This window comes from Carettochelys insculpta, chromosome 12 (assembly GCF_033958435.1).
Source record: "Carettochelys insculpta isolate YL-2023 chromosome 12, ASM3395843v1, whole genome shotgun sequence".
NCBI classification, from domain to species: Eukaryota; Metazoa; Chordata; order Testudines; family Carettochelyidae; genus Carettochelys; species Carettochelys insculpta.
In genome coordinates, this window is record NC_134148.1 from 4,019,946 (window position 1) to 4,033,989 (window position 14,044).

At 50.4% G+C, this 14,044-nt stretch overlaps 1 protein-coding gene across 1 annotated transcript; it reads right to left on the minus strand.

Moving 5' to 3' along the window:
• Positions 1-599: 599 nt before the first annotated feature.
• Positions 600-12,962, minus strand: SEC11A (SEC11 homolog A, signal peptidase complex subunit). The gene is made up of 6 exons (XM_075006951.1): positions 12,854-12,962; positions 12,547-12,656; positions 8,676-8,825; positions 6,237-6,356; positions 1,078-1,135; positions 600-891 (listed from the first exon to the last, which is right to left on the minus strand). Exons 1-6 carry the CDS (start codon positions 12,902-12,904, stop codon positions 841-843), a joined length of 540 nt encoding a protein of 179 aa, XP_074863052.1. The 5' UTR covers positions 12,905-12,962; the 3' UTR covers positions 600-840.
• Between the last annotated feature and the right edge of the window lie 1,082 nt (positions 12,963-14,044).

The window sequence follows — 14,044 nt, forward strand, 5'->3', positions numbered from 1 at the left end:
ACAGGTAAAGGCCCAAGCTACAACACCGTCTTCTGTAGCCTGGACAAACCCCAGCCAGTGACTGCATCCTACCCAGGCTTCAGCAACAACTGCCGACTTCCTGTCGATCTCAGGTCCTCTGCGGTTGCTCTGCAGTGCACGTGCAGCCGGGGGTGAAGCAGCTCCCGCCACCATCCAGGACACGCAAGTCGTTTCAAGTGGGTTTTGAGATTGTCAGAACATTTAAGTTAATCGGAAGATATGAACTTCTTGCCCCTCAAAAGAAAGCCGAAGTGGCAGCTGCTATTTTACTGCAACACAGAAGCAAGACAGCTTAGTTCACGAGGCCTTCTTTAAACAGCAGCACACCACCAAGTTCTTGAGCTTCTCCATGAGGCCTCAGAAGAATTTGCGTTCCAGCTGTGTTTAAAACAAGACCACGGCCGGGAGCGTTTTGGAGGAGATGCAAAAATCTTTTATTCACGTTTCGAAGGACGATCCAATCACCGCAGTAGGTTCCTGCCCGCCCACTACACGGTCACACTGCAGACTGGCGGGGGGTTACTGATTTAGGCACTTCAGAAAGGAAAGCTCAGTTTCAAGGACACACACCCAAACACTTCGGCTTAGACTTTTAATATAAAAACTCATCAAAGTACAAAAAGGCTAAAATGTGACAAACCATTGGAAATACTGCGATTAACACCCTTCCTCACACGATAGAAAAAACAAAACAAACCCCAACGGGTAAGCACTGAAACGGACATTTTCCTCTCTCACCACACATCAAACCAAACTCCACTCAAAAGGGTTGGTTACAAAAAGCGTGGCATCTTCTCTAGGGACTTCAGTGCAACCAGGCTATTCTCGATGGACCAGCACGAATAAGCCCAGTAAAAAGAGGACTGCGTACTGAAAAACAAGATGGCAGGATAAGGAGTCAGGAGATGCATTCGGCTCTACAGACCCACAGTAACACAACAAGCACGCTAAACTGTTCATAGCAGCTGCTCTTCTAAGCTTGTGTGGACGACTCCTTAGCAGACCAACAGTGAAATCATTTCTCAGTGTAACTCAACAAACGTAAGGATGTCGTACCTTAAATTTGGGGTAATCGTTCATTAAAATAGTCACAATTCCAATGTAGGGTACAAATCTACAAGAGAAAAAATTTGTTTCAGACAGTTTTCAGTAAAGATTTGCACAGGTTAGGGCGTGCCCTGGGAGAGAGAGACAGCAACTGCCAGCCAGCAGCACACCACCAAGTGCAGGATCCTGCCTGTGAGCAGCTGCTTTGGTGAAAGATGAAAGGCTTCCGCTAGGGAATGTTTCCTCCTTGACTCTCTTTAAAGAGACGGTGGGTGAAGCTCTGAAGCAGTCAGGTTTATTTCCCTCCCCAAGTTCCTGGTTTTTAGTATAACAAATTGGGGTATTCTTCTTGTCGACAAGTCTCCCCCGCCTTCTTTTTGGAGCGCTGTGAGCTCTTGGCCTGGGTGCTATCTCTTGGCAAATCACTTACTTCAGCTAATTATGCACCACTCAACAGCATTTACCTTCAGTTTCAAGTTTGTAGCATCTCACTTTCATGGAATGTCCCCGTGTTCTCGTACCATGAGACAGGAAGACAGAGTTCCACTTCTACCTTCTCTACAGCATCGGGGTAGCCGTGTTAGTCTGCATCCGCAAAAACAACGAGAAGTCCTGTGGCACCTTATAGACTAACAGAGCTTTTTGGAGCATGAGCTTTTGTGGGCAAAGGCCTGTTTCCTCAGATGCATGTAGAGGAGAGTCCAGGGCTCTACATTGCATCTGACAAAGCGGGTCTTTGCCCATGAAAGCTTATGCTCCAAAAAAACAAAACCTGTTATTCTGTAAAGTGCCACAGGGCTGCTTGTTATCTTCTCCACAGCATTCATCATTTTGCGTTGTTATGGTGCCCTGCCTTATACTAAGATAATCAACTGCAGTATCTTCATACAGAAGTTTTTCCAAGCTCCTGATCGCTCTGGCCCTGTCTACACTTGGCCAAAATTTCGGAAGGGGCATGCTAGTGGCCAAATTGGAGAATACTAACAAGGCACTGAAATGAATATTCAGTGCCTCATTAGCATGCTGCCGGCCACGGCACTTCGAAAGAGCTGCGTTTCGCTCATGCACAGCTCATGTGCATAGGGCCCTTTTTGGAAGGGCCTCACAAACATCACAGTCCCCTTATTTCTATCAGCTGATAGTGGTTCAGAGTCTACCAGAGTCAGCTAATAGGAATAAGGGGATTTCGACGTTTGCGGGGTCCTTCCACAAAGGGCCCCATGTAGACGAAACGCGTGCGAGGGAAACTTGGCTCTTTCAAAGTGCCGCAGCTGGCAGCATGCTAATGAAGCACTGAATGTTCATTTCAGCGCCTCATCAGCATGGCCCTTTCGAAGTTTTGGCCAAGTGTAGACACAGCCCCTAGGTCTCTATTGGCTTTTTGGCAGACTCTGAACCACTGACCTATAGGACGACACTAAAGACCTTGATTGTTGCTCCCAACTCCCATACGTTTGCTCTTCTGACTGCTGCTGTCCACCAGGCAGAGATCGCCACTGAACTGCTCCCAACAGGACTTGTCATCTAGCAGCTGGCTATTTTAGGCCCAATAAGTCGTGGGAGTAATTCCACCGATTCCCTGTGGTGCACAATCCTATGCTCCACTGTAGACCCAATCGAACTAAGCGAATGGGCCTCCTTAAGCGTGAGGTTTGACTACTCGAGTCTAAACAACCGGCTAATGCTGCAAATTCCCACTTCCCTGTGCACACGCAGGTACTTTAACCAAACGAAACGTGTATGCCTGGTGCTTGCCCTGTGAGCTGTGCAAGGTGGTTATTGATACAGGTTGAACCTCTCTAATCCGACACCCTTGGGACCCGAGCGGCGCCAAGAGACCAGAGAATTTTCTGAACCACGGGAGGTCAATATTGTCTAGCAGCGCGACCAACACTTCCGCTGCTGACTGGGCTCTCGGAAGACGTTTAGGGAGTAAATTACACCAAAATAACAGCACAGAACACTGAGAGCCAGGACTGGCGACTACAAAACTTTATGGGACCAAGGGAAACTTGGCCACAACCACGGCAAATCCAGCCAACTAAAATGCCGGATTACAAACACTGCTGGATGAGGGCTCCAGACTGGAGAGGTTCAACCCGTACCCTGCTCACAATGAAAGTACTCAAGACGCAAAAGGGAAGTGCCACTCTGGAGTGACTGCAAGACATCTGGAAGTTCAGGCCAGATGGACTCTGCAGAGATAGGATGCCAGAAGTCCAGCCAGCATCTGCCGGTTTGGGGGTGGTCCTCTGAACTGAACTTTCTGCCCCTATAGTCCACTGGGACACAAAGGACAAGCCTGAATATTAGTAAGGAGAGCCCTTGAGAAACACCCACATTTTAACTGGCTCTTCAGGATACTGCCTGGCTCCGGGTCCAGAGCAGTGGAACCTAAGGCCCATGCTGTAGGCTGTGTGTACCCCACCATACGGACTGCCTCTGTAAGGGACAATTGTCCTCAGAGCCCTGCCGTATCAATGGACAAGGGACTCCGACCTAGTTCAGCACTTACTGCTGCAAGACACCGGCACATCCTGGGAGGCGGAAAAGTATTAACCCCAGTTTAGAAGTCAGGAGATCTGAAGCACAGACGGGTGACATGGATTGGTCACAGCCAGAGTTAGGCAATCTACGCCTGCCCCCTGCCCAGGTTTATGGCTTTAGAAAGGATCATTCCTTACCTGCAGTTCCACTCCCTGAAGATATCGTTCGACTGGACAGTGGACTGGACTAGCCAGTGTCAGATTAGAGGCTGCATTAGGCCAAGTCAGTATAAGGTCTGCAACCGTGACTTACCTACTCAGAAACGGATGTCACAGATTAGATCAAGATTTTCAGAAGTGGTGACCAAGTCTGGGTGCCCCCCTGAAGACGCCTAACAGGAGCCAGACTTTAAGAGGGCAGAGGCTCATCTTGCAGCGGGGCACCCAAAGTCACCAGCCACTTCTGGGATCTTGGCCTAAACCAGTCTCCCTGAAAAACACATTTGCAGGGAGATTTGTCCACAAGTTCCTCCCTCCTGGTGCTTCCCGAAGTGTTTGGGTCTGGACGTGAATTTTCAGAATCCCTACATCCCAGTCGTCCTTTGGCTCCAAGGCCTGGGCCTCACTGTGCGCCTCCCAAGAGGGAGTCAGCCAATCATCTCTTTTAATCAAGCTAAAATGATTCACTTGAGAAGATCAATAAATGAAACATGTCGTTCTTCAATCCACCCGTTCGACAAGGCAACGAAAAGCACCGTACGTGTGTAGCAGCAGCTACTCCTTAAGCCGAGCTGATCTTCAGCACCAGACAGGTTTGCTACTCCTCTTTGAAAATTTTCATCCAAGTGCGATTGACATTAAACAATTTCTTTTTTTTTCCTAGACTTCTGCCTCTGCAGTAAACCCTTGATTTTACGGACCCCAATTCGCGGGTTTCAGGAACAACGGACAACCCTGTTGTTCCCAAAATCCGCCAGGGTTGGTAAAATCCTAACCACCCCCCGGCCTTAGCACTGCCCTGCTGGGAGACGCCAGTGTCAGCTTCTCCAGCCACGTGTGAGTTCCCAGCTTTTGGAGGGGAGAGGGTGGAGCCTGGGGCTGGGAAAGCCTAGTGTGGGTAGGTGGGTAGGAAACCCTCAGATTTAACAGACTCTCAGGATAACAGACACTCCTCCCCTGCATTAGTTCGTTCAATTGAGAGTTTACTGTACTGGATTCTTTATGGTGGGTAAAAAACCTGAAAAGGGGCTTTTAAAAGTTTTCTACGGTCCGCGTCAAGAATGTTGAGTTTATGGATTCCTAGGTTTGCGGGGAACTTCCTGGGAGTCTCTGGGACATTTACGGAGCTCTTGTACCTTAACTGAAGTGCTGAACCTTTGATGGAGATGGCTTTTCTCCCAACTGTTCATTGATCATTAGAGTTAAATGGACATTAACCAGTCCGACTAAAAAGATCTCCTCCCTCTTCAGTTGCTAAACTTTCATCATCTTGCATTTGTGGCAAAATTGCACTATTGCATAATTCACTAGGCAGTCAAGACCTGAACACAATGTAAAGAGACTTTCCAGCCTCCTTTACCCAGCATAAAACAGTGAAAGGGCCCGTCTCTGTCACGAATCGTGGGCAGTTAGCATGAGTGAATAGTGTGACTGGTTGGTATGAGTGAACTGACAGTAAGGAGGCCATCCTGACTCAGTGCCCTGGTGGATTATAGACTTGTTCACCGCTTAGGGTCTAAGCCAGTGCCCCAGTGGCTTATGGACTTGTACCAAAGAAGGCCCGTTCCCAGATAACAAAAGTTCACAAGGGAAAAACAAACCCCAACGACACATTCTTGCCTGTGGCTGAGGCAAGCAGAATTAGGGTGATGTGAGCAGGATGTTCCAAAATTGGCCCTGGGCAAGCACCCCACCCGGACTGAAGGGTCCGGCCACTGAACTGAACACTTCCTCCAATATGCCTCCTAGCAAGAAGATAAATCGTACATCAGTTTGCCACACAAGTCAGGGTCCTTCAGTGCGGCGGCGTGCACACTGGATTCTCACCTCAATCAACTAACCAACATTACTTGGGGTCTGGCCAGCCCCAGAGGGTGAGGGCAAGCGGGTGTGTGAATGGGTTGAGGAGTGGGTACGTACCTAACTGGGTTCGTACCCAACTGGGTTCAGAATTAGGCTGTTAAATTGGGATAAAAATTAGATCATTAACCATTCAAGCTACACACTCCTTTTGATTTGCTTTCTAACTGTTAATGGTTCCAGTTTAAAACCCCCATTGAAATGTTCCCACGGGTGCATGCAATAAAATAATCTCTGCTATGGAAATTAATTGCGCTCTGAGTTCTCACCCGGGACCTGCTGCCAACCTGACCAACTGTGCAGCAGTGCCCGGTTCGTGACACCCCCACTGCAGATCGCCTGCCTGTGAGTTCTGAAAGGGACCACACGAAAGCTCATTGACCTGCCAGGCAGCAAGTGAGCAGAACGCAAGGGCGTAGTTCCCACCTGGAGACCTTTGGCCAAGGCAAGCCCAGCAGTGAACTTCCTTTCGTTGCTCAAATCTCCACGTTGAAACGGTGTGTCGGTGGGTAAGCGAAACCACGGAAACCCCAACAGAAGAATGCATTTTTCAGCTCACGCCACCAACCAAGCATACATCCTCTGCTAGTTAACGTCACTTACCCTCTCGCTCGGCCCACCACGTCTTTCTTCTCCAGCCAGTGCTGCCCTTGTTTGTACAGACCTCTGTCGTCAACAGCATTATTGTCTCCCTTTGTCAAAAATTTGATGTCTCCGTTTTGCCTTACAAAGAAAGGAGACCCCAGTTCAGACAAGCCACTTGCAGGTATTACGCTGGAGCACATGAATGCAGAGACGAAGATAGACGAACATTATCAGGCACAGGTTTGCCAGAAGTCCCAGCCAAGAGGAGTCCTCCTCCTTCAAAATCTTTTAGGAAGGGTAGATCAAAACTTTACGAACATTTAAACCTAAAAGAAGTGCCTGACCTGGCCAATCCCAACACACTGATGTTCCTTCCTGAAAAAAGGTTCTGGATGGTACCGATAAGGTGTGATTGCTTCTCTCTCCTGCTCTTGAACCTCCTGTGTCCCTTCCTGCTGGCAACTTCTCCAGACATTTCCTTCCAACTTTTCAGAGCTCCCACCTAATGCTTATCTCCAAGTGGCAGTCTGCAAGGTGGTGCTGCCAACGTGACTTCTGCATGTTCCAGCTGGAGCTGCTCTTTACCTAATAAATGGTTAGTCTTTAAGGTGCTCCAGGACTGCTTGTTTTTTGTGAAGCTGCAGACTAACACGGCTACTCCACTGAGACTACCACCCCCACCACTGAGGCTTCCTGCCCTTCTGAAGTTGAGATGATTGACAGCTTTGGGGTCATTCTATATTCCACTGCTCCTCAGTACCCACCCAGCTGTGGGCAACTAGAACTGCACTGAGACCGAAGATGGACAGCCACAGTAATCCTCGCGCATGTCATCTCTACTCTCCATTAGTGCAATACACTGAAGCTGGGAATGACTCCATCAGTCCCGATAAAGCAGCAGGCTATTCAAATGCAGCACTGGCAACTACCGGGAGCCCATCGCCTCCGGGAGGCGCTCTCTGCTTTCACTTAACATCGAATTTAGGATCTAATTTAAGAGCTAAGTCTCAAATCCCTCCCTGGGCCTGGCCCAAGTCATCAGAGGAACTGCCCCCATGTGTGACCATCACCTCAGGCTACTGGAAAGACAGAAGAGGGAGTCTCAGGCTTAAACAAAGACTGCGAATGGCTGGCTAAATACAGAAGCAGCTTCCCTTCCCTTGGTGTTCACACCTCCAGATCAACTGCTGGTAGTAAGCCTCACCCTTGCTGACTGAGCTAACCTTGTTATCCCCACCCTTGCCCTGGCTTATTTGTACCTGGCTGTGCAGATTTCCAAGACCAGCATCTGATGAAGCGAGTCTGTGCTCACGAAAGCTCATGCTCAGAACTTTTCTGTTAGTCTATAAGGTGCCACAGGACCCTTCGTTGCTGTTACAGATCCAGACTAACACGGCTACCCCTCCGATACTTGTCAGCCGTTCAAGAGGGTGTTTTCGTAGAGGCTGGCCCAGAACTTGCTCAAGGAACAAACCAGACTTCAGACTCACAATGCGCAAGACTCACTTTGGTTAAGATTTACAGAGAGGAATGACACCGTCCAGGTAACCAGGCCTTCCTAAGCTAGACTTACCCCGCCCCAGAATGAGAACAAGGCATTTTAAATCAAACACACCTCACTCCCCAGAGGAGCCCAAAGCTGTAAATATATAGAAATTCTTTTCCTCACCACTGAAATGCTGTCGCCTCTGGGGCGGAAGAGGGCAGCTACGGAACAGCGAACATGAACGCTACCCGATGGCACAGGATGAGAAAGGAGCAGGACAATAAATGCTCGATTTAACGGGCTAACGAACGCCGAATGCCCATTTAATGCCAAAAGTCTGTTAGATGGGAAGGTTTATCTGTACTATTCGCCATAGCGTGCCCCTGCCCCCAGGCTGCTGCGCCCCTCCCTCCTGAAAATAAATGCCAGCAACTCACCAGAGCCGCCACGTGCTCCTCCCACCACGGGTGGGGCACGTATGTGAGCGCTGCCTGTCCGTGTAGGCGCCCCACCCCCGGTGAGAGGGGCACGTGGTCGCTCCAGAGGCGGCCCCAGCAGCAGCTTGGTGAGTCGCCTCACTTACTTTCGGGGGCGCCCGCCGCATCGAGGGGCTACTGTCCTGTGTTCTAGTGATGCTGCGGGGGAAGTTACGGGAGGCAGAATTGCCCATAGCTGGGCAGGGCCCCAAAGTAAACCCCCAACTTACGAAAGAAGCCAGGAGATCTTTAGCACAAGCGGTCAGGACCTGACTGCAATTCATCTGGACGAAGACCCGTCCTTCAGCATGCGGCTTCCTGGCACTCTGGCGGGGACTCCCGGCCAAAACCGAGGAAACAGCACTTTCCACGGTACCTGGACTTTGCTTAATGTTTCCCATCTGCTTGCCAGACAACCCTGCGAGCTCTGCACGGCACCCGGCGATACGGCTACGGGCATCTGCAACACAATTACCACCAAGGCGCTATACCTACTTTTCGTGAATTTTCAAGACTCGATGAACTATTGGAATTTCCCTTCCTTCTATCCTGAAGACGACAATTTCTCCCACTCTGATGGGATCTTCAATTCGATTGGTTAAAAACAGGAGATCACCTCTGTGAAAAGCAGGTTCCATGCTGCCACTGAAAGATAAGGAAATAGCCATTATGAAACAAGGACACTTGAAAAACTAGAAGCTGTGTTTGAACCCTATCCTCCCAGAAAAGCCTCGCCTGTCCTCCCGCAAGGAAGAGCCCCGAAAGACACGGTAATAGTTAAACTACATCCCCTCTCCTCCGCTTGGCTTTCCTGCCTTTCCACTCTCCTGAGACTTCCCCCTTTCCCTACAAAACATGCAGCTTCATCACACACCTCCCCAAAAGATGCTTATAGGAATTGTTACAAACACACAATGCATTATGGTCATGTTTAATCTCAGAATTAAAAAGCAAAGGGAACGGTTAATGATAAAACAAGATACGATCAATAAGCATGTGCTGCTTAACGGTTAATTTGGTATGACAAGATGCACTTTTGTACTGCTCCTGTATATCAAGATAATGTAACTATGTCTCATTGCGCATCAAAGTAGCCATTTAAAATAAGCCTAATGCCCTCCTCCCACTGCAAAAATAAAGTCCCCGAGGAAAACTGCTGAAGCCGAGACATTTCAGTGACGCCTGTTCTATGCTTTGACTTCCTGCTGCTGGTGCAGCTCTGCAGGAGATAAAGCACTGGGAATCAATCAGCATTGCCGCCACAGTTGCAAAGAGGCTGGAGGTCACCGGCGACACCAGTCCTTTCTCCCCTCCCGCACCCCGCGCCCTCTGGTACAGCTGCCGTGAGACTACTGCGACATCTGTGCTACAGACTTCAGTTAACGCAGGCTTTACCAGCATGCAGTCTATTGCTTTGGTGTGGGCACGCTTGATTGCTTGCATCAGCGCTACATGTATTTGCCCAGAGTATGGATGCTATGTAAAGTGCAGTGCGTCATCCCAAGTACGGAACCTGTGTGCCACCTGGCCCCATGCTTTGCGGGAATTTTCACGATCACAGAGCACGAGGCACTGTGGGACAGCTGGAGGGCTGCTGGGGTCAATCCAGATCATATAGCATTCCCCACTTGCAGCGTGTTGAGCTCAGAGGTGGTTTTACCACACTGGTGCAACAGGGCACTTATGTCAAATGCAGAAAAACGTGAGTGCAACAGATACGATCCCAAATAAGTCAGTGCAAGGTGACTTACGTCAACCTAGCTTTGTCGTGCAGACCAGGCTTTAAGGTCAGTGTAGACACCTCCCTTGTGACTCCACATTATGCTCAGAGCAGAAAGGCTCTCCAGTTCCCAGACAGGCTGGGCTAGAGGTCAGTTCTTGTGAGTCAGCCGGTAACCTCAAACAATCTCACCACAGGCGCTCCTATTCCACTTCTTCTTCTGTTTTGTAAATGGCAGCCCGTCAGATGAAATCATTAGGAAAGGAAGGGATGAACTTCAAGCACTGCATCGTGCCTGGAGATATCAGGCAAAGGCTGCTAATCAGAAGATAAGATCAGTCCACTGAAAATGGCAGGTGACCTTGTGGCCTCCCATCTTACTGGGCAGGAGATGGATAAAGCCCCTTCCGCTAGCACACTGAGGAATCAGCAGTAAGAGGTAGAAGGTTCATTAGTTTGTTTTTAAAAGTGACATGTTATGACACACACTGGACAAGCGAGAAAGGAGCAGTCAAGTCCAGACATGCATGTTCTGGGGAAGTCCTATACCCACAACAGATACATTAGAACCTCGCTTACAAAACTTCTATTCCCAAGGTGTTTGTCACTCTGAGCACAACATCAGAGCTGTTCTTTCAGAACTTTACAACTGAATATTGACTTAATATGGCTTTGAAAGTCTCGTATGCAGAAGAAAAAAAAATACTGCTTTTAACCACCTTAATGTACACGAAACAAGCACAAATCTAGTCAAATCTATACTCATATACATCTAACACTATTGCACTGTCTGATTTTATTTTATTTCTCTGGTTTCTGCTACTTCCTGACTGAATACTAAGTGGTTGACTGGTCAGCTTGTAACTCGGGTGTTTATAACGGTGAGGTACTATTGTATAGCCACTGCCCCAGGAATGTCGTCAACAACAGGAAGCCATTTCATGTCACAACTTGCGACACCAGCCCTGCTGGTTTCTTATAGCATTTTTTAGCTCACACAAAGCTAAGATGCCACGTCCCACGAACAGATTGTAGCCAGATCGACTGAAGTGAGAGGGACAACAGGTTCAGTAGTCTACAGTTCATCAGATGGCCAGAAAATAGAACACTGGGTGTGGACCACTCCTAACCTTGTTTCAAGAACGCACCACAACACATTCCATTAAGACTCTAAACAACTCTCCTGACATTTGTTACAGCAATATCAGTTTCCCTGCTGAGTGTCTCCATCTGTTACATTGACTTATTCATGATTTCAATTTCACCACCATTAACAGCTCTTTGTATACTTTAAATATACATGTAGCAACAATATGGCAAACAACAAAGACAGGAGAAAACAATGCATTTATATTTGCTGTCGTCGTCCACAATTTAGTTTCAGTTAAAACCGTTGTTCTTTTGTGAAGATAGTTTTCATAACAAATAGATGCACGGCTGTACAAATAATCTAGTCTTGCAGACAATCAATGGACACCATCTTTACCGACAACCATCCTCCTCTGTCAAGTCTTAATCTAGACATCTTCATGTTAACTTCTATGCTGCCCTGAGGCCTGGAAGGTCCACACTGAAACCATTCATAAGGCCATTACATTGCTTTCCTTCCACAGCTCACAACGTCACAAGACTTTCTTGTCAAATTTCTCCTGGTCCTAGCCAATACGGTCATGTGTTGGTCAGGCTTTGGTGTTTTTTTTAACCCCCCCAGTTTGAGCAAGTGGGCCTTTATTGCCTAATCCTTGTACCAACGACAAGGTCACACTTCTGGCAAGCCCCTCTCCCAGAGCTACTTCTACCTACGCCCACGTGAAATTAACATCTAACAGCTACGTTGAGTTTATATGTTATGTACGGACAGTAGGGTCTCAACATTCGCAAACGTAAGGTTCGTGAATTCAATTATTCCCGAGCAGCCACTTCCCCAGGGCTCCAGGCGGGGAGCGGTTCCCATATTTGTGAAATTCAACATTCGTGAGGGTTCTCAACACGGAACCCTTGCAAACGCTGAGGCCCTGCTGTCTACCAGCATCTGCTTTCCCTGTCTCCCTCCCCTCCCCTCCCCAGACCCTCACACCCTGCTCCTCCGAGAGCCCAGCTCTTCGAGGCAGGGACTGTGACTTCCGACCGGCGTCACACCCGAAGCCCGTTTCAAGCGATTCTAAAAATACTCCTGACAGGAGTTTAACAGCCTTGAGTTTCCCGAGAGCGCCACCTGCTCTACCACACGCCCCGTGTGAGGCGTGTCCCCGGCGCGCTGCGCTTCCTGGGTTCACAGTGTCTGCGGGTGGGCTTCGTTTCTCACAGCGCTACCGTCACACGCCCCCACCCCCACCCCCAGCACTCACGTAGCGTTTTAAAGACGAACGAAACAACACGTTAGGTGATGAGCTTTGGCGGGACAGACCCGCTGCTTCAGACCCAGGCCCACCAGCGGCCCTGCGGGGACGCGAGGCGGAGAGAGGCGCAGCACAGCCGCAGGCCTAACGCCCGCGGAGCAGAACGAGGGAAAGGGGAAATCCGGCCCGCAGGAGACGCTGGGACTTCGCACAACTGTGGTCCCGCCCCGACTCCAGCCGTGCCCCGGGCCACGTTACGCGCCAGCAGCCGCGCGCCCCGGGAAGCCTGAGGCGAGGCGGCTCTTACCTGAGGACCACAACGATGGGGCTCTCGCTGCCCGTCACCACCATGAGCCCCTTCCAGATCATCAGGGCGGAGGAGACGATCATGCCGAAGTTCAGCACCTGGTAGTACAGCTGCCGCGGGAGAGACCCGGGTTAGGGGGCGCGGCGGGCAGGGAACAGCCGCGGCTCCGCTCCAGGCAACGGGCCCCCCCCGCCGCCGCCGCCGCCGCCGCCCCCGCCCCGCGCCGCCCGAGGGCCGGGCCGGGCCGGGCACCCAGGGGCCGCGGCGACGGGTCCTGCCCATCCCGCCCCGCCCCGCCTCGCCTCACCTGCCGCTTGTTCATGCGCCGCACATCGTCCAGAAAGTCCAGGGACAGCATCGCGGAGCGCCAGCGCCGGCCGCCGCGCGCTACTTCCGCTTCCGGCCCACGGCGCAGCTTCCGGCCGCGCCACCCCCAGTGCCCGCCCACCAATCGCTACCCTACCCGCGGCCCCGCCCACTTCCCTTCATTGCCCCGCCCCGTCACTGACCCCGCCCACTTCCCCTCCTCTGACCCCGCCCAGCCCCCCCCCCCCAGTTCCCACCACACCCCCCCTCTTCCCTCTTCCGCCAGGGCCCCCCCGGCTCCCACCACACCCCTGCTCCTTCAGTCTCTGCCCACAGCCCCACCTTACCCTGCTTCCAGCCCCACTACACCCCTTCATTGCCCTGCACCCCACACCAACCCCACCCACATCCCTTCATCCTGCCTCCAGCTCTTCCCCCATCCCTTCAGCCCCCAGCCCTCCCCCGATTCCTTCATGACCACTGACCATGTCTCCAGCTCCACCCACCTCCCTTCATCCCCCAACCCTGTCCACAGCAGATTCAGTACCCCACCACCACCTGATCCGTACACTTCCGCTCCACCCCAGCACTTATTTCCTCAAGAGCAGCTAATTTTTCCAGGAGCATCACACTGAACTTTTATGCAGAAAAGTGCGATCCATGCCCACCGCCAATGGACAGCAACTACACATCCGTTACTTTCTTCTCTCTTGCACACCTGCATGTATGAACTTGGGACAGTTTTAGGGCTTGTTGTTCAAATGAGCGGAGATCAGATGGAACAACTGCCTTCAACCAGCCATTTTTCTAAAAATCTTGCCATGCTGCAGGGAACCCTTCATCAACTGTAGAGGCCATGACAAGCTTCCAGGAGAGAAATCAAGCACTTGAGTGGATGACAGAAAATGCCTGAAGGGCAAGCTGCCTCGTGTACCTTGCACTGGCTTACCCATCCCGCCTATAATAGAATGCAGCCCACCCACACATTGTTGGATGCTTTTATTTGAAATAGTTTGAAGTAAACACTATAGCAAGGCACAAAAGCCACTGCAGATTAAATAGATATGTGATGGCTTGGGAGTGACCCCTGCTATTGGTACTCTACATAGTCTACCTTGTAAAACATTCCCTAGGCTAATGTACACAGTATCAAAAAATACAAAGCGTTCCAAACTGTTTGTATAAAACACAT